This window comes from Hyperoodon ampullatus, assembly GCF_949752795.1.
Source record: "Hyperoodon ampullatus genome assembly, chromosome: 3".
Taxonomy (NCBI): domain Eukaryota; kingdom Metazoa; phylum Chordata; class Mammalia; order Artiodactyla; family Ziphiidae; genus Hyperoodon; species Hyperoodon ampullatus.
The window spans coordinates 55,553,749-55,574,372 of NC_136916.1; the positions used below are offsets into that span (position 1 = coordinate 55,553,749).

General features: G+C 40.4%; 1 protein-coding gene across 3 annotated transcripts in view; it reads right to left on the reverse strand.

Annotated features, from left to right (window-relative positions):
• Positions 1-14,644: 14,644 nt before the first annotated feature.
• Positions 14,645-20,624, reverse strand: part of DPP8 (dipeptidyl peptidase 8) — a gene marked incomplete at both ends in the record, with an annotated part of 55,890 nt that continues 49,910 nt past the window's right edge. For 2 of the 3 annotated variants that reach the window (XM_079699753.1, XM_079699754.1), the window contains 3 exons: positions 14,645-14,767; positions 17,002-17,113; positions 18,054-18,196. In XM_079699753.1, coding sequence (XP_079555879.1) covers positions 14,645-14,767; positions 17,002-17,113; positions 18,054-18,196 — 378 coding nt within the window. Of the gene's footprint in view, positions 14,768-17,001; positions 17,114-18,053; positions 18,197-19,466; positions 19,620-20,624 lie in introns of all 3 variants that reach the window. The other variant, XM_079699752.1, reaches the window with a different exon arrangement.

Here is a 20,624-nt window from a genome sequence, read left to right on the forward strand (position 1 = left end):
TGGGGTATCAGTTCCAGGACCCCCCTGGAAACCAAAATCTGTGGATGCTCAAGTCGCATATAAAATGGCATAGTATTTGCATATAATGTACATACAACCTCCCCATACACTTTAAAATATTTCTAGATTACTTATAATACCTAATACAATGTAAATGCTATATAAATTGTTTTGTTTTGTTTTTGTTTTTGTTCTTTTTTTGGCCACGCAGCTTGCAGGATCTTTGTTACCTGACCAGGAATTGAACTTGCACCCTTGGCAGTGAAATTGCAAGAGTCCTAACCACTGGACCACCAGGGATTACCCTAAAAATAGTTTTAAGTAAAATGTAAATGCTATGTAAATAGTTGCCAATGCATGGCAAATTGAAGTTTTGCTTTTTGGAACTTTCTGGATTTTTTTTTTTTTTTTTTAATTTTCATCCATGGTTGGTTGAATCTGCAGATATGGAGTCCACAGGTATGGAGGGTGCACAGGTTCTTTGACATTCCTCCCTTCAAGTAGAGTCTATTTCCCCTCCCTTTGGACAGAGGCTGGCGTAAGTGACTCATTTCTAAAGGATTGAATGTCATGGAGGTGGGACTGCATGGCTTCTGAGGTGTGTCGTAAAAGAAGCTGCACCTCCTAGGGGCTTCCCTGGTGGCGCAGTGGTTGAGAGTCCGCTTGCCGATGCAGGGGACACGGGTTCGTGCCCCGGTCCGGGAAGATCCCACATGCCGCAGAGCAGCTAGGCCCGTGAGCCATGGCCGCTGAGCCTGTGCGTCCGGAGCCTGTGCTCCGCGGTGGGAGAGGCCACAACAGTGAGAGGCCCACGTACTGCAAAAAAAAAAAAAAAAAAAAAAAGAAGCCGCACCTCCCACCTGGCTTTCTCTGGGAGACACATGCCTCTGGCTCCCTGAGCCACCACGTAAGAAGTCTGGCCACCTTAACGCTGCCATGCTGGAGAGAAGGGACCATGTGGGGAGACCCCGTGGAGATAGAGGTGGTAGAGGAGCCCCAGCTGTTCCAGCCCAGGAGCCAAATGTGTGAGGAAACCTTCCGAGTGCACAGCCCCAGCCCCTGTCTGACTGCAACCACGTAGGAGACCCTGACACCAGTTAACCCCCAGCACTGTGAGCAACAGTAATAATAACGCATGGCTTTGTTGTTGTTTTATACCACTAGGTTTGGGGGTGTTTGTTTTTTATTACTAGATAAACAGAACAGCTGCTAGGGTCTTTACTGGGTTGGGTTGACTATTGGAACAACTTGCTGCCTCTTTCATTCATCCCCCCCCCCTTTTTTTTAATGAATGTATTTATTATGTTTCTCTAGCTTTTATTTATTGCCTTTTCCTGGTCATTCATCCCCCTTTGAGGAAGATACAAAAGGTAGATATGTTTAGAATATTTTCACCCTTCATATTCAAAACCATCTCCCACACTATACCACTGCTCAAATCCTCTGAGCCAGGGGGATGGGTCTTTTCTCACCCTGAGATGACTTTTCACCCCTTTCTTATCAACAAATGCTAATGGTTTTGTGGAATTATGGGATATTTAAATTTTCTTCTTTGTGCTTTTTTTTTTTTCCCCCTAATTGTCTACACTGAGGGAATTCCTTGGCGGTCCAGTGGTTAGGACTTCGTGCTTTCACTGCCGAGGGTGCTGGTTCAATCCCTGGTGAGGGAACTAAGATACCACAAGCCACGTAGCATGGCCAAAAAGAAATAAGACAAAACAAAACAACAACAACAACAAAACACCCCAAAACCCTTCCTCATACCAAAACAGAATGATAATGGAAGAGAGACTCTGGAAGGGTATATAAAGGAAAGAATATAAAGTACAAAAAAAAATTGTCTACATCAAACACATATTACTTTTGTAAACAGAAATAGTAAATGTAACTCAGGAAAAAAATACATAAAAACTTCACTTAAGGATGATGAAAAAGTTCTGGAAATAAACAATGGTGATGGTTGCACAACAATGTGAATGCACTGAACTGTACACCTAAAAATGGCTGAAATGGTAAATTTTATGTTATGTATATTTTACCACAATAGAAAAATATACACAATCCTTAAAACTCTACTTGAGTCTCAGCTCCTTCAAGGTTACCTTCCAGTCCTCACCAATCCGTTTGTACCACTCAATAGGCACTGGATTATTTCTGCATTGTACAGTGGTTTCTTCATTTACATGATTCATTTGTCTCCGTCTTGTGTCTCAAATGACACTGGAAGCTCCTTGAGGGCAGAAACTGGAATTACACAGAGAGTCATGCCTACAGTACATTTATAAACCAATTGCCTGGAAATCAGAACATATTTCCCTAAAGAATCAACACTACAGGGACTTTCCTCGTGGTCCAGTGGTTAAGACTCTACACTTCCACTGCAGGGGCGGGGGGTGCGTGTTCGGCCCCTGGTCCGGGAACTATTAAACTCATTAAATATCTGGAATGTACATTGGCAATGAAAATGTACTTAATAAAAGCATTGGAGGGGCTTCCCTGGTGGCGCAGTGGTTGAGAGTCCACCTGCCGATGCAGGGGAACAGGTTTGTGCCCCGGTCCGGGAGGATCCCACATGCCGCAGAGTGGCTGGGCCCGTGAGCCATGGCCGCTGGGCCTGCACGTCTGGAGCCTGTGCTCCGCAGCGGGAGAGGCCACAACAATGAGAGGCCCGTGTACCGAAGGAAAAAAAAAAAAAGCATTGGAGATACTAACAATTAGACAAAACAGAAAAATCAGTGGAAAGGTTGAGTTTGGGATTGAAATAAATACATATATTTTTTAAAAAAGATAATTAACTAGACAAAACAAAGTTCTGCATGAATGAAAATGATTCAAAACTTATTGCATGACTCATCTCTGAATACGTTTACGTAGTTATAATGATGTAAACACTGAATATTTAATCTAAGTAAAGTTACAATAGAACTACTCTATTGAAAAGATGAGGGGGGGTGGGGAGTGTGTGTGTTTGGTGGAAATGGGAGGGAAAACAGCTAAATTCTAGTCTTTCACAGTAGGGTACCACTAGATAATGAATAAAAACTGAAAAAAAATCAGAGTAATATTACAAACATGTTATTTAGAGATTTGTTTTAGAACTTGACTCCTTAAGCTATGTGCCTCTGTAACCATGATAAAATTAAAACTTAAAAAAAAAAAAAGGTGATGCAGGTCTCTATACTGTTTAGATGGATGCCCTCCAGCCCTGAACCATCGTTCCTCCACAGCTCTCTACACCACCTTGCTGAGCCCAACAGCTAATTCCTGCCGGAACCACTGCTGTTTGACACCCACTTCTGCTCAAGCCCACCTTGCCCCAGCAAGCCTGAGATTCGGATGGCTCTTTCTGGTCCCCTTTTATGAGGGCCCCTGCACACGCAGCGCAGTGGGCTGAGACCTGCTCTCTCCCAAGGTCTCTGGATGCTCTGCCTGCAGCTGGACACACTGATCACAGCAGGATGGGAGCACTGCCTTCAGGAGAACTGAAGGTAGGTGATGCTGGTCACATTGTCCACCCATCTTTGGAAGCTGCACCCTCCCTACTGGAGACTGTGTCCTCCCCCAGCACTGGGTGCCAGAGTCCTCCCCCTGGGCCTGTCCTACCCAACAGCCTTTTTCCTCCTCACTTTCCACATGAAAGTATATCTATTCCATGACCCGCACTCTCCTCTGGTCTCTCAGACAAACTAAGCCTGTTGAGGTGAAGCCAGCAGAAGAGCGGGGGGCAGATGTCAAGTACACCTCGACTCTCACCGTACAAGGCCCTCACACTCTATCCCAGCACTCCCATCTTTTCCTCTCATATCACTGCCCAGCCCACACTCAGTTTCCTGCCACCCAGTGTGCCAGCTCCGCACCTTTATCCCCTCATGTCTGTGTGTATTCCTTGCCTTGAATGACTTTCCCCCACCGGGAGAAACTCATTCCTTAACACCTAATCCAAAAGCTGTCTCCTTTGTGCTGCCTTCCCTGACCATCCGCTTTTCCACTACCCAGAGAAAACAATTGCTCATGTTTGTTGAGTGCTGTGTGCCAGATATTAGGAGTTTTGCATGTGTTTTTCATATTGAAGCTCACAGCAACTCTTTGAAGTAGTACCATTATTAATTCTATGTTCCAGAAGAGGAAACTGAAGCACAGAGAGGTAAGTAACTTGCCCAAGGCCACACAGTAGGAAGTGGTTCAGTGAGAGTCAAGAGGACAGACTCTCTGGGTCAAAGCCCACAGTCCGAACTGCTGTCCTGCCCTGTCTCCTGGGGACTCACACAGGACTCAGCACTCAATATCTCTCTCTTTGTACTGACCCTCTTTAGTTTACACATCTATTTCCACTTCTGGATTGAGAACCCTCTGAGAGTAGAGAATGTGTCTGACTTCTCTGAGCATCCCTAGATCCCTGAATCCTTCAGCATGAGCCAGGCCATGGCATCTGCTCAACTCATGTTGCTTGCTCAAGAATGAGTGAAGCCAGGATTAGCATTCTGCTTCTGCATTGTGACCTTGGGCAAGGCACACAACCTCTCTGAACCCTCATTTCTTTCTCTGGAGAAAATAAAAACCCATAGGGGAATAATAACACTGCCTAACTGATGTCTCGTAGCTTACTGTGAAGATCAAATTGAACATGATGCTGTCATGAGGAAATATAGTATAATCAGTGGAGCACTCACCACACAGATGTTAGCAGCTGGTATTCAGAGGGAAATATGTCACCTGTTCACAGGTAAAACATGTTATCCTAACAAGGGCCTTACAGTTAATTATACCTTCATCCAAAGTAATGTGTAATTCTGGAAGATCTGCCTTGGGTCAGGCAGATGGGAAGTATCTGAGGTCAAGGCAGAGTCTGGTCACCCCCATGGGAGGCTTCTGTACCCACCACCCTCCTTTACTCATGTCCCGGAACCTGCTATTCTTCCAAGATCCCTGGGGCTGAGTCATGTTCCTCTCCCTGCCCAGCATCTATCTTCTCCCCAGGGCTTGGGCCTAACAGCTCAGGTCTTGGAGAGCAGACTGCTCCCACTGGCAGCCCTGCACTCCTTGGAGGAGATGAGGTCAGATCAATATCAGGACTTCATAAATCACTTCCAACACATTGGCCTCACTGAGACTCTATGAAGAAGGTATTAGAACCCCACTTTAGAGTCCAAGGTCAGAGAAGCAAAGGGCTTGCTCAAGAGCACAACTGCTGGACTTGAACCCAAGTCTATCAGATTTCAAATACACTAGTCTTTCTCATGCTCCCCCTTCTTTCTCTGGGCAAGTTCAAGAAGATTCATATCCAAGACCCACCCAGTACAGGCTTTCTGAGCTCAGCATGAGCTTGGTCCCTGAAGGAACTCAGATTTCAGGCAAATACCATATTTCCTTGATTTTAAGATGTATTCTTATTCAGTTTTATATTTCTGATATGAAGATCTTAACAACGGTAATATCTGAGATTTTAGGAAATTTATTTTTTATTTTTAAAGATTTTTTTGAAGTGGACCATTTTTAAATCTTTATTGAATGTTACAATATTGCTTCTGTTTTATGTTTTGCTTTTTAGCTGCGAGGCATGTGGGATCTTAGCTCCCCAACCAGGGATCAAACCCACATCCCCTGCATTGGAAGGCAAAGTCTTAACCACTGGACCGCCAGGGAAGTCCCAGAGATTTTAGGAAATTTAGTAGGAGTCCTAGAGACTGCATTCAAGTGTCTCTCTTCAGCTACCAACTGGTTCTGTGCCTTTGTGGAAGCCACTTTACCTGCCTGTACCTCAAGGAATTGGTCTGATTTTTGGTACCAACTCTGCCACTTGACAGCTATGTGGCTTTGCAGTCCTCTCTGGGATTCAGTCTCCTCATCTCTAAAATGATGGGAGGGGTCACTGATTTTTGACCTCTTCTTTTAAACTGCAGAACAAGTTTCCCCAATCATATATAAGTGCAAAGCTAAGTTGCTGCTCTGAATGAAAGAAGGGTGGGAGTGCCTGGGAGCCTATGGCCTCTTCTATTCCCTCCACCTCTGCCAGGGCCATCCTGGCAGCACAGCCTCAGCTTCCTCAGTTTGGCAAATTTCTCTGTTAAGCTCTGGTTCGGGAGAACATTGCTCTGGGAGGTGAATACAGAGCTAGAAGACCTGGGCTCAAGTGCGGATTCTCTTTAAGCAGCTGGGATGGCTCCAGTATAATCACTTACCGTCTCTGGGCCTCAGCTTTCCATCTGTGAAGTAAAGCAGTAGATGAGATGATTTCTAAGAATCCACTCTGGCCCTTACATTCCATGAATGCAGTCTTTCATTGCTCTACCTCAAAGGTTGTACATTACTCTGGTTGTACCTTAGAATCACCTAAGGAGCTTATCAAAAATTAGTAAAATATGGCCCACCTCCTCCCCACCCACCAAGCTGATGTAATTGATCCCAGGAGGGACTCAGACATCAGCGTTTTTATTTGTATTTTTAAAAAGTATTTACTTATTTATTTTGGTTGCACCGGGTCTTAGTTGCGGCATGCGGAATCTTTAGTTGTGGCGTGTGGACTCTTAGTTGCAGCATGCATGCGGGATCTAGTTCCCCAACCAGGGATTCAATCCAGCCCTCCTGCATTGGGAATGTGGAGTCTTACCCACTGGACCACCAGGGAAGTCCCCATTAGCGTTTTAATAAGCTCTCCCAGCAACTGTGACAGCAACCAGGGCTGAGAAGCACCACTCCTCCAGACCTAAAGCCTCAGTGGGGAACAAAGAATAAAAATTCCAATGACAAGGGCTTCCCTGGTGGCGCAGTGGTTGAGAGTCCGCCTGCCGATGCAGGGGACACGGGTTCGTGCCCCAGTCCGGGAAGATCCCACATGCCACAGAGCCGCTGGGCCCGTGAGTCATGGCCGCTGCGCCTGCGCGTCCGGAGCCTGTGCTCCGCAACAGGAGAGGCCACAACAATAAGAGGCCCGCATACAGCAAAAAAAAAAAAAAAAAAAAATTCCAATGACGTTTCAGAGAAGGAATCCTAAAAGCTTAAATCTGGGGAGAATTTCGTTTCTTTCACAGTCTTACAAGTGAATCGGTAGATGGGTGCTCAGGAACCTAAACCTATCAATCAGATAACCCTAAGTGGGGGAGGTCAAAATATTTTTTTCATTTAAAAGTCTTTTTTGGTCTTCAAGTACCTAATAAGTGATTCCTACATATCTGACTATAGTAGGTATGATGGGGAGAATTAACCAAGTATAATACAGTGCCTACTCTCACAGTCTGTAATTTAACAGCAGAAACAAAATCAGTGGCAAACAGTATGGTATAAAATAAAGTGCTAAATCTAAGATAATCTTTATTGAGCACTTTTATTGCATGCCAGGCACCAAGTGCTTTATAGTATATTAAACAAATTTCATCCTCACAATAACCCATTGAGGAGGGTTCTGTTATTATTCCTATTTCTCACCTAAGGAAACAGAGGATCAGAGTGTTATGTAAACAAACATGCACAAGCCCATAAGGCTAGCAAGTAGCAGACATAAGGGTTGAAGCCAGGCTCCAAAGCTGATGCTGGTACCATTCTGCAATATCACCTACATCAGGTGGGGAAGATTCCCATATAAGCTCTGTAGGGTGCCAAGAGGAACCTGGGTCTGGCCACAAAGCATGCGTTCTGCTAATTGAAAGAGGAAAACTTCAGGATGCTTGTGGGTGAATGAAGAGCCCAGATGAGGGAAAGTGAGGCTGGGTCAGGTGACACAGGGCCTTGAATGTTGGTTACAACTTGAATTTGATTAGGGACTGGCGTGGAAAAGTGCTAATTTATCATGCCTTTAAGACCGTGGGTGGGTTAGAATGGGCATCAACAGAAAATCTACAAAGAACAAATGCTGGAGAGGGTGTGGAGAAAAGGGAACCCTCTTGCACTGTTGGTGGGAATGTAAATTGATACAGCCACTATGGAGAACAGTATGGAGGTTCCCTAAAAAACTAAAAATAGAATTACCATATGACCCAGCAATCCTACTACTGGGTATATACCCAGAGAAAACCATAATTCAAAAAGACACATGCACCTCAATGTTCACTGCAGCACTATTTACAATAGCCAGGTCATGGAAGCAACCTAAATGCCCATCGACAGACGAATGGATAAAGAAGATGTGGTACATATAAGCAATGGAATATTACTCAGCCATAAAAAGGAACGAAATTGGGTCATTTGTTGAAACGTGGATGGATCTAGAGACTGTCATACAGAGTGAAGTAAGTCAGAAAGAGAAAAACAAATATCGTATATTAATGCATATATGGGGAACCTAGAAAAATGGTACAGATGAACCAGTTTGCAGGGCAGAAGTTGAGACACAGATGTACAGAACAAACGTATGGACATCAAGGGGGGGAAGCCATGGGGGGGTGGGGGTGGGGGTGGGATGAATTGGGTGATTGGGATTGACATGTATACACTGATGTGTATAAAATTGATGACTGGTAAGAACCTGCTGTATAAAAAAATAAATAAAATGAAAGCATTAAAGAAAAAAAAAAGTGGGTGTCCTACCGGGTGTGCTAGTGAGGTGGGAGGTGAAGTTGGTCCCGAGAACCTCTTGAGGGCAAGGGCTGTGTCCTCTTCATCTTTGTTTCCTCATGGCCTACACAGGCCTAGCACACGATTGTTACTAAATATTTGCTGAATGACAGTTGTGAACTGCTTCTTTGAAGTCACTTGGAATTCTTAATCTTCACCTCTTCTCCAGCCCAGCATGACATTACAGGTCCTAGTCTGAGGTAGGAGCAGCGACAGGAATGAGGAAGAATAGACGGTTGAGACAACGAAAAACAATTAACTGGCTAGGCAACACATCATTAAGTACCCAAGGAGCTACAGACAGTGGCACTCACACGCATGCTGAGGGATATAACTACGACCATACATACACCCAGAAACCAAGCCAACACGGAGAGTCCATTTCACAGAAGAGCACTGTGTTTTCCAGAACCTACCTGGCCAGAGGACCTTCCTGCAAATAATTGTCACCTGTGAGTAGAATGTTAAACTCTGCCCTTCTGTAGAGTGCCTTTCTAGTAAAGATGGGGGTGGGGTTGGGGGTGGATTCCTGAAACTGGCTAAGGACAACTATCTTAATTGTTCCCAAACTTCTATTTCAAGAACTTAAGTTTGGGAGCCAATTTAGAAAGTGTTATCTTTCAATAAGGAGCACACAAACTCAAAAACCTCATTGCCTACGTCAGAGCTGAATCCCATCCAATCCATTTCAATGGGAGTTCAACCTCTTCCAGGGTGGCAGGGCCAGGGTACCAGATCCGTGGATGGAACTAGGCTGATTAACTTATTTAAATCCTGGTGATTCCCCAAACCACTCCAAGCCCAGAATAAAGTTGTGGTTATGAGACCCTCGTACTACAGTTGTTTCGACTCTGCTCCCCTCCAAAGCACCAAGGGATCAACCCGTTTCTCATTACCACGGCGTGGGTAAGGTCACGCTAGAGGGATGTCCAGAGGCCTCGAGACCATACACTTGCGCTGACAGGGCTCTGGAGCCCGAGAGCCACTGGGAAGTGTGTACCACCAGCACAGTCTTTGCAGGATGCTTATGGCCAAGTTGAAAGCTGATTTTTGATTAGCAATAAATCCTGGCTAAATTAAAGAGAACAAAGTAGCCTATAAAATGTTCCCATCTGGAGTGCCATAAATGAATTATATGTGTGCTGAGGTATTAATCTCTTTAGAGTTTGGGTGAGTCTGGCTGGTCACTTTGGCGACAAGCAACCTCAACAGGTTAACCCAGTGTACCTCAGTTTATCCCAGAGTCACAGAGATTTTTTTTTTTAATGTGTTATGAGGTAAAAAGGATAGGTCTATAGCAGTACCCTGTTTAAAGATAATCTTTATTTCTAAAAATTTTTGTATACAAAAGTTTAAGACCCTAATACATAACATAGCAGTGTTTTTTTTAAAAAATCATTATCCCTTTGAGAATCTGATAACGCCAAAGCCCTTCTCCCCAGAATGCACCTCTACTCATTCATGCAATATTTTGCGTACAACTTTAGAGGATTACAGAATCCAGATTGAGGGTCTGTTCTGGAAGGATTATTAGACAAACCCAAATTTACTAATTTTAGAACAAAATTAGTAAATTTGGGTTTGCTTCTTTCCCTTACCCTTTCTCTAGTACAGCTTCAAAAGACCAGAGAATTGTCAAAGAAATCTCTGAAGAAAGTATTACACTGAACTCCCTTGAAATTTCCTGGGGAGCATGCAGAAACCACTGTCAACTCCAAGAGGCATTCCAGAGAAGCTCCTAGCTGCTCAGGGAGGTTATGTTAATCATTGGCTCCAAGCATCACCCACCCTTGCAGTACCAACGCTGGCTGTCTGGAACCACTTACAGGTACAAAGCAGGTCTCTGCACACCTCCCTCTGGCTTTGGATGCATTTTTAGTTAGTGTTTATACTAGAAACCCCACGTAACCACCTTGCAGTCTCCGCTCACCACTGCAAGCACATGACCTTGTTCGTGTGTTATTAACCACTCACAGTTGCCACTAATCAAGGCAAAGATTGTACAAATGGGGGATGGGGAAAAAGGGACATTTACATCAATTAATTTTAGCAGCATCTTTATTGCAACAAAGAACCTGTAATAAAATGCAACAAAACTAATGTTTCACTTTACATGATTAAAAGCCATGTAGCTGAAAATGAGAAAACCCATAAACTTACTGGAGTGAGACATGCAGTTCTTTTTATATAAGTCAATGCTTAAAACAGCAGGCACTTTATGTTCTAAAATTAAAGACCTGAACTCCAACTGTGCTGAATACAACATAAATTTGTATTTGGGTTATGTAAAAACAAACATACGAACACTACTTTTTCTCTCTCTGAGGGACTTCTCAAATGATTACCTAGAACTGTCTCTTGACGAAATAAGAAAAGCAGGAGCCAGCACCTTGCACTAACATGTCTCCATATTTCAGGCTGCAAGATGGATTAGGTGGGGCTGGGTGGGGTTGGGAAGGTGGGAGTCAGGAACGTTTCCTTATTCCTTTATGTCTGCTGGGAATGGACACTCACCTTACATATCTTAGTTTAGATATGGCCATGTCTCTTTGCTTACTTTAAACAGCTATAATTTGGGCTCCCAGGCTTAAGCAAGCACTCTATACCCCAATCCCCAAACCCCCCACTACACCAAGGAAGACACATTTAGTGTTAACAATTTTAATTAACTTCAGAATGTCATATACTAATTAGAAGTACTGCTTCATTAATAAGCATGCTTAGCATTTACTTTAGAATGGAAAAATTAACCATTTTACATTATCTTTAAAATGTTTCATAGGAATATATTAATAAATACTTCTTTAAAAATTTGCCTTTTCTACATATCATTTAACTACCATGAGTTAGGATATCTGGATGGAGTCTAGCACCAACCAAACACTAACTGGCTGCGTGACCATGGGTATATTTTCTTCTCTCTCTATATGGAGGTTCCTCCTCTAAATAATGAGAACACCAGATTATACCAAAGATATAACAGCTTGAAAATTTTACAATTCTGTAATAATGAGAGATCTCCTAGGAATCATTCCACCTAAAGAGAGAACAATGTTACAGAGAGGTGGGATACACCTTCTGTAAGAAGTAAAACAAGTAAGCATCAATATCTATATTTCATTCTTCTGAAAAATAATGCATGCATTGTGACTTCATCCTCTTGTATGAGGCTTTGGAAACAAGCCAGGAATGGCATAGACAGAAAAACCTTCATCCCAAAATTAATCTCCAGACCAAGGGGATATACAGTTAATGATACCTTCTGCTTTTTTCAGAGTGAAAAAAGGGCCAACAGTCATCAAAGATGAGCAGCTATCTTGACTATTGTTTTAGGTTCTTGTAAATCAGTCCAGTGTAGAAATCACCTATTATTTTCTTAATCCAACTCATTCTCTACAGAAGAGTTTCTTAAAGTAGCCCACAAATGACTTGCCTTAGAGTCACCTGGGAAGCTTGTTAGAAATGCAGATTCCTGGTCTCCACTTAAATCAATGAAATCCAAATTTCGAAGAGTGAGGTTCAAGATTGCATTTCTTTTCATAAGCATCCCAGATGAATCTTAGATTTTGAGTCCCACTGCTCAACAACGCAGAAGCAACCATAACTACTGATGGTTCTTCAAGTGCACCCAATTATCAAACCTGCAAAACCCCCCTTTGAAGTTTAAGCTAGTGCTTTTTGGTTCTCACTAAAAATGTTGCTATACTCTTGCCTTTTAGTTTGTTACCCAAACACAGGGTACAAATAGTTTTAGTGAGATTTCTACTGATTGCTTGAATTGACTATGATGTTTTCCACACTGATTTTAAAATCAAATTCAGTCGAGCTGTCTTTCTGCAAGCGAATTCAGTCAGGTATTTTTCCCCCTATGGAAGGAGAATGGCATTTAACTGACTGGGAATTATAACAGAAGCATTCCTTGTGATGGGAGGAAAGCAGAAGGCAAGATGCAAAAGGAAAACACCTGTGAATTCAAGAGTCCATGAGGTTCTTTAAGGTTTGTTTTGGTAAAATATGAGATGCCATTTTGAAGAAACAGCCTTATTGGGTAAGAGGTTTCAAATGAGTAGCTGTATAAAAGCCACTGTATACCATTTCTACTTTGCATATTATATAAAGTTAGATGGTCAGATGCCACTAGTCCCCAGACAAAAACCATCTTCAGTAATCAGATACATACTTAAGTCATGGGGGAAAATACTTTCTTGGGGAAGAAAAGTTACCCAAATCAATTTAATTTAACATTGAAAAAAATATAAACAAATATTGGCATGGGAAAATACCATAACAAGAAAATCAATACATATACAGACACAGGGAAAAGTGTGGTACCTATTATACAGTATAAATACAAAAACAGCAAAACCCAATCCCCCTCCACAGACAGCACTACCAGGTCACCCTGCCATCTCTGGACCTCCCCCACCTCCCATGCGGCCCTCAGTGATGAAGTCCACATCTCACGCACAGTCACCATCCTTACTAATGGAGGCTGTGCTCTCTAGGGCAGGAATCTACTCTCTCTGTAGTGGTGAGAAAGAAGAGAGTAATTTTTTTTTTGGAGTGTTGTTTAGAAGTACTTTCCAAACACTGAGGCTTGTCAAACTCATAGGTGCCTTCTCTGCCACTGGCTCCAATGTGACCCATCTAACACCCTAAGATTCTAAGATGGCAGATCCCAATCGGCACTGCGAGCTCCCTTAATAGTCAAATGCTAGGGCTAAACCAGAAAAATGTCATGGTCATTCAAGAAATCACTTATAAGCTTTGAACATTGCAAAAGAGAGCCATGCCTTGCTGGGGATCAGTTTATGGTAAAGAGGTTGTCTGGAAACTCTTTAAGCTCACAATATCTAAATAATACTCAAATAATTTAAAAAGGTTAAAGAAAGTTTCAATTTGTAAGGTTTCCAAAATTAAGAAGAAAATTTAAAAAATTAGAATTAGAATTGTAAAAGTAACTCTAAGGAACCTTTCCTCCCCTGAATAATGTTAGTCTGTACCTGTGTTGGCAAGAGTGTGATTTCTTAATCTGGTTTCCTTAACAAATATTCTAGGAGTTTAAATTTCAATTCCTAAACTTTTTCATGAGTATTTTTGGTCAAATTATACCTCTGCTTAGATTTTAAGCAGACCCTTGCCTTCTCCTCTCCCTGCCGTTCTCCACACTCTGGTCTCCCCCACCCCACCAAAATTCCCCTCCATTGCCCTAAAACTCTGGAATATTTCAATGAGGAAATACCCAATGGAAACTGGCACCACTAAATTTTCTGAAAAATACAAGTGAATGTGTACTTTTTTCTTTTCCTAAAGGGAAAGAAATTGCCTGCAAATATTTAAGCTCTAGTCATTTGATTAAAATTTTCCTGCCTGTAATTATCAATATTATAAGACTAATTAAATCCATGCTACATATACAGTTACTTGCCTTTATGTGAAAGGAAAAACCCACTCGGTCATATCATCAAAGAGAACTATTTATACTAGATACAGTTTAAATTGGTTAAAAACTGGTCAGAGTCTGAATGAAACAAAATTAAGTGTCTTTAGGAGGCTACTAAGTTATCCTTGAAAAATCATTAATGACCGGTTAAGCCATAGGTTTAATAGTGATTAGTTTATAACATGCTGGATACACCCCAAGCAATGTAGTATAAGCTATTCAATTACATTTAAGTGCTATCAAATCTGTAACTAGTCAGAGATTCTGGAATTGAACCAAACCAATCACTAATATCATATTTTAACAAACTCAGAAGTATACTGTAAAAATACACTAATTAAGTCCATGAGGTTTCATAATGCTATTAAAAATGAAAATAAGGTAGTATGGATACATGGTGCTAATGTCTTATTTCTTTCAGTAATCCTCATGGTATTGCTGGGTCCCTTAGAAATATGTATCATTTAATTTTGTGTATGGTTAAGGTATTAGATTACTATCTACAAGCTGTAAACACCTGCATGGCACCAAATATACTTTCAGAAGTAGATGTTATGTGGCAGGTACCAAAATGTGATGATCAATTCTCTACTGATTAAACCTCCTCATCTGGTTAAACAGCCAGTGTATACCAGAGTTCTACACAGGTCAAAGTTATATCACTTTCAGAGCAGCAATACGTGATCCAAGGTTTTCTTGAAGGTAGTGCAAAAGATGCAGTTCATAATGTTCTCCAGATTCAGGAACTCTTATGCTGTGTCTCTCCTGAGGATAGATCTTAAAAACAACAACAACAAAATCAAAATACACAAAATAACAATTTAGGAATACATCTCCTTCCAAAGCTTTGCAGAGATTTTCAACAGAATTAATAACACGGAGCAGAGCTTCTCCAAGATATTAAACACATACGTCCTATCTAAAGGGCCTTCTCTTTTTATAATTCCCTATGTACCACTAAGCTTACAGAAGGATCAATGGTTCTCCAAGTGTTGTTTGCAGACTTCCGGAGTCCTCAGAAACTCTTTCCAGGGATACACAAGGTCATATTTACTTTCAGATCAAAACTAAGACATTATTTGCCTTTATTCACTGTGTTGGCATTTGCACTGATAATGAAAGGCAATGGTGGGTAAAAGTGCCGGTGCCGTAGCATGAATCAAGGCAGTGACATACACTTGTAGTAAACAAGAAAAAATGCCAGTTTCCCTTAAGTAGTAGTAAAAATTAGAATTTTATTAAGTTGTAACACTTGAGCAGAGGTCTTTTTATATTCTGTGGTGATAAGATGGGAAGAAGGCATAAAGCACTTCTGCTACACGATGTCTCAAGGAAAAGGACTTGTACAACTGAGTTTTGTTTTGTTTTGTTTTTCTTTTGGCCCCGCCGCACAGCATGCGGGATCTTAGTTCCCTGACCAGGTATCGAACCTGCGCCCCCTGCAGTGGAAGCACAGAGTCTTAACCACTAGATAGCCAGGGAAGTCCCTACAACTGAGTTTTTAAATGGAACTCCATTTTTCACTTGAAAGAATGACAACTATGGTGATTCAGACTTGGCTATCTGGCAAACATTTTCTAAAAATGATGTGAGCCAGTCACTTCAAGGACAACATTGACAGTATTTGTTGCCAATGATAAATTTTGAGCTTTTAAATGAAAATTAGAATTATGGAAAACTTGAATCTACCACTCCTAGCTCATGAGCTTCTCAATACTTGTAGAATTTTCTGTTGAGATCAGTGGTAATATCAATGTATATGATTTTAAAAATATTGTATGATTAAATGGATCAACACTTAGAAGTGAACCAATATTTTCCAGATGACCAACACATGGGTAAAAGATCCATTTGAAGTACAAGATCCAACAGATTGTAATGGAGCAGAGTATGAAAAGTTTACAGATATGGTTTCAGGTTCCACACTAAGACTAACCTTTAAGAAACTACCATTTGTTCAGCTTTGGTGTAGCAACAAAGAAGAATATCTCTGATTATCTGAAAAAGCTAAAATATTACTCCCATTTCTTAATTACATATTTTGTGAGGCCAAAATTTCTTCATTTACTTTAGCCAAAACAACATTTCAGAACAGATTGTATGTGGAAGTAGATACGAGAATCTAGATGTATTTCTTATTAAGCCAGAGATTAAAGGGATTTAGAAAAATGTAAAACAGTGTTAACTTTCTCAGTAAATTGTTTTGTTTTGAAAAATTTTCTCCTCCATTAAAAATGTGATCTGTGTTAACATGTAATAGTTTATCATTGTTAATTTTAAATAAATGAATATTTTATGATTTTCTTAGTCTTAGTATCCTGTATGAGAAATACTGATAAACATAACTCACATAAACAAAAGCTTTTTGGTATATAAAAGGGTCCTGAGACCAAAACGCTTGAAAACTGCTGCTATAGACAAATATCTCATAGCTTACCTACATAAATGTCAACTGAAACACAAAAAAGGGAAAAGTAATATTCTTCATTTCTTATGAGAACAATCTGTGTAAGGAGTAGAAACGAGGAAGGAGGAAATATTTCTCTTAAAAGCTTTTTTTTTAAGTAATGGAGCAATGGAGGTAAGTAACTTGTTGGTTTCTGTTCCAATGTCAATATAAAATAGAAGAAAATTAAAAGACCTTGTAATCAGGTCCTAAAAATCCTTTATAACAATGAAATCATGTAGCATTTCTTTACCCTTCCAAGAGGAAGAAGAAAAGCAAAGGAGGATAGTGAATGGACTCCTGTCATCTTGTCCATGATTACAAACTGAAAGCAGATACAGATACACAAGTCATGTAATCTGATAGGACAATTTTCCTCCTGACTTCCACAGGATCTTAATTTTTATCTAACTAGAGGCACTACTAACTATGCCTATTATTTTAGTTCTCTTAAGCAGAGAGTGGCCACAGCTGAAAATTCAACCTTACTCCATACTTTATTATATTTCAAAGTAACCAATCACTAATCATGGCTATTTTAATCAGAAAATATAAAAGAACTCACCTGTAAATCATATGGCTTTCCAGCCCTCACTAAAAAACTCAGTAATATACTGGTGTGTGCAAAATGGACATTCTCATCCAAGAACCCATGTAAGAGTAGTAAACGATTTGGTCTGGAAAAATGGAAATATCAGAGGATTAGGCAAAATAAGAGTATTTGGGAAAACCACTTAACTCCTTAAAACTAATCACAACTAACTATGTTAACTTCCTTATACTGTAATATTAGAATAAGGATTCAACATTTTAGTACTTCCCTGATGGTGCAGTGGTTAGGAATCCACCTGCCAATGCAGGGGACATGGGTTTGAGCCCTGGTACGGGAAGATCCCACATGCCATGGAGCAACTAAGCCCGTGCGCCACAACTACTGAGCCTGCGCTCTAGAGGCCGCAAGCCGCAACTACTGAGCCCATGTGCCACAACTACTGAAGCCCACACGCCTAGAGCCTGTGCTCCGCAACAAGCGAAGCCACCGCAATGAGAAGCCCGCGCACCGCAACGAAGAGTAGCCCCCGCTCCGCACAACTAGAGAAAGCCCACGCGCATCAACGAAGACCCAAGGCAGCCAAAATAAATAAATAAATAAATTTATTTTTAAAAAAAGGATTCAGCATTTCAAAATTAAATTAGTAATATATTAACCAGATGCTACATGTAAAAAAATTTTTTTAATTAAATCATGTGTTCTATTTCCTATTAAGATATTAGCACACATCAATAACTATAGCATGTCCCTAGAAAAAGAAAACTCATATATGTTACTTGCAAAATATATGTAAGCAGAAATGGAATTTTTTCCACCTTGAAACAGTTGTGTACTTAATTAAGCTTCTTTTATCACTTAATCAACTGCTTCAAATATAACTTGTAAAAAAACCCAAATTATATGAACTGGCCTATAATTAAGCTTTGACAAACAGCTATGTCTTCTAGTACTCTATAAAATATTAGTTTTGGTTTTGTCATGTTTACAGTTTTCCTTATTATTAAAGACAATTTTTAACGATACAATTTTAAATTTATAATTTTAATTTTAAAGCTTAAACTTACTCAGAGGGGAATTTTTCTGCTTGCATGGCCACAGATCCTAAGTAATAGCCCTGTTCATTCTGGTCAGGGTGACCCATATAACGTTCCGTGTAGCCTGTATCATAGAAGATCCACAGAGTGACTGGGGCCCCAGCAATAGCAACCTGCATAAGATAACAGTGACGGTCAAGTGTGGTCCAGAAAAGAATGGCTAGCACTGAGAGTCTGTAACTGCAAATTTACAGGCTAAAATTATCCTTAGGCTTTAGCTCCATGACTGGAGCATACATGGTCTCAGGCAACTCAGAAAATCAAAGGGGAGTGCGAAGGTCAAGAATTTGATACTTTGTGAGTCAGTTAGCTTCATGTTCCACAGATGTGCCACACACCAAATCCTTAACCTGGGCTAGATGAAATATAAACATGGGCCTCTGTTAAAAGGGGAGGCTGAACTAGAACATATGAATGCCTCAGTGTAAATTCATTCCTGCTCCTGGGGAGAAAAATATGGGACAAGTGTCAGCTTTATATAGGAAAAAGCAGTCCTTTTTTTTTTTTTTAAAGCTTCTGTTGGCAGTACAGAATTTAAAACAATGAATGAAATGTATTTAAGCACTAAATACTTGCCTCATTTTAAGTCTCCCACACACAGTTTTATATTTAAATATTGATTTAAATACTGTAATTACTTTCTTGACAGCTGCAAGCCTGGGAAAATTATGGCAGTATTCAGAGTTCATTTTGTGGTTATTATAAATAAAGATTATCTGAATATACATGTAAGAACAAAAACCCTATAGTTTTTATTCTTAAAAAATAAAAAAATTTCACTGTAAAATAAAATGTTATTGAAATATTAAAAAAGAAAAATGCCACTCATAATTCCCATTCCCTTAACAACTGTTAGCATCATTTTATATTTTCTTCTAACATCTTTTTCTAAGAAGTTGTTTATAGAATTGTAATCACTGTTTATATATTTCATAGTTTATTCATTCAGTGCAGATCTACTTAGGACCGACTATGTGCCAAGCGTTGTGCTTGGCGGCTGAGGATATAGCATAGGGCAGACAGATCCCTGCCCTCAGAGGTTGTAGTCCAACAATTACACAAATAAGAACAACCCAATATGAATGTGTGTTTTAATAATCATGACTATCTCCCATAATCTTTGGCATATGTCTATAAATAGCCAGTAACTGATCAAGTTGACAATTATTTTATATAGATAAATGTAGATAAAGATACGTAAACACATCTCATGAGTTGACAAGATATATCTATTATTTCACATGGCTATTAAACACACAAACCCGAATATTTCACAGTACTGTCAACTTTGTAAACCTTCAGAAAATTGGCATTTCCTCATATCTCAATTTATAGAAAATTCTACCCTTATTGCAAAAAGAAGTACCATAGGAAATCACATACCCTGAATATATCTGACCTCTGCATTAATGCCATCAGGGAGAGGTATCCTCCATAGGACCAGCCATGGATGCCCACACGATCTAAGTCAATGAAATCATATTGAGAGGCTAGATATTGGAGTCCTTCCACCTGATCGTCAATTTCTATTTGACCCTGTAAAAAAGGGAGAGCATTTCACTGATTCTGATCAATAAAAATCTTATTATAAGAGTGCTTTTAAAGCTGATAGATGTTCTTACTAAAAATACCTGTAGTTTTTTTAGATAAGAACTCATTATCAATGGAAATTCTGTTGCTTGAAAAAAAAATTTTTAACTCTAGAGATAGGAGCCTATAGCTTCTGTTGCTAGCCTGTCCTAGAGTTTAGTTACCCCTTAGTCATAAAGTTCTTTCCGACTGTGACCCAAAATGTCCCTTGCCGTATGGGTATTTCCCATTTCCATTTGTTCTGTTGTCTGCTAAGAGGTCAGCATCTTCCTTGTAACAAGCCTTCCTATACCCAAAGATAAAAAATTAGCCCCCTTAAGTGGTTGACTAATATTACCTCTCCTTTATAAAATTTAATGCAATAAAGCAGAAGGAATCACTCTTGACGCCTTATCCTCCTATTTCCCTATCACCTACCTCTAGGAACTGAACATACAATTTCTTTAAAGTCCTGTATAGTTCTAATTCCTATCGCCACCACCCTGTCTGTATTACTAGGCCTGCCAGTGCACACAATCTCACTTCACTGAGCCAAAAACAAAAATAAAAACAAAAACTTACATGAGAATACAACATAAGGTCAAAGAACTGGCTGTGGGAGAAAATCCCCATGTCTTACTCAGCATGTCCAATACACTGGCAAACACAGTAACTGCCTTACTGTGCAAAAGGAACATCGGATTCTCATCATTTCCCAAAGCAGCAGAAAGGACATGGGGCATCTCTAAAAGGTAGCATTTAAAGCTTCCTGTAGAGAGAAAGAGGCTTGTCACAAGGAAGGCACTAACCAGTTGGTTTCTCTCTTCACAGAGGACAGAACAAATCTCATTTATTCCTCTTAATAGTGTACAGGATGCTGAAAACTAAATGGACTGGCTTCTGGCTAAACTGGACATAAAAAATAGAAAGAGAGGGGGTTTCTATATAAAAGTTGTTCTATCTCAGCTCCCC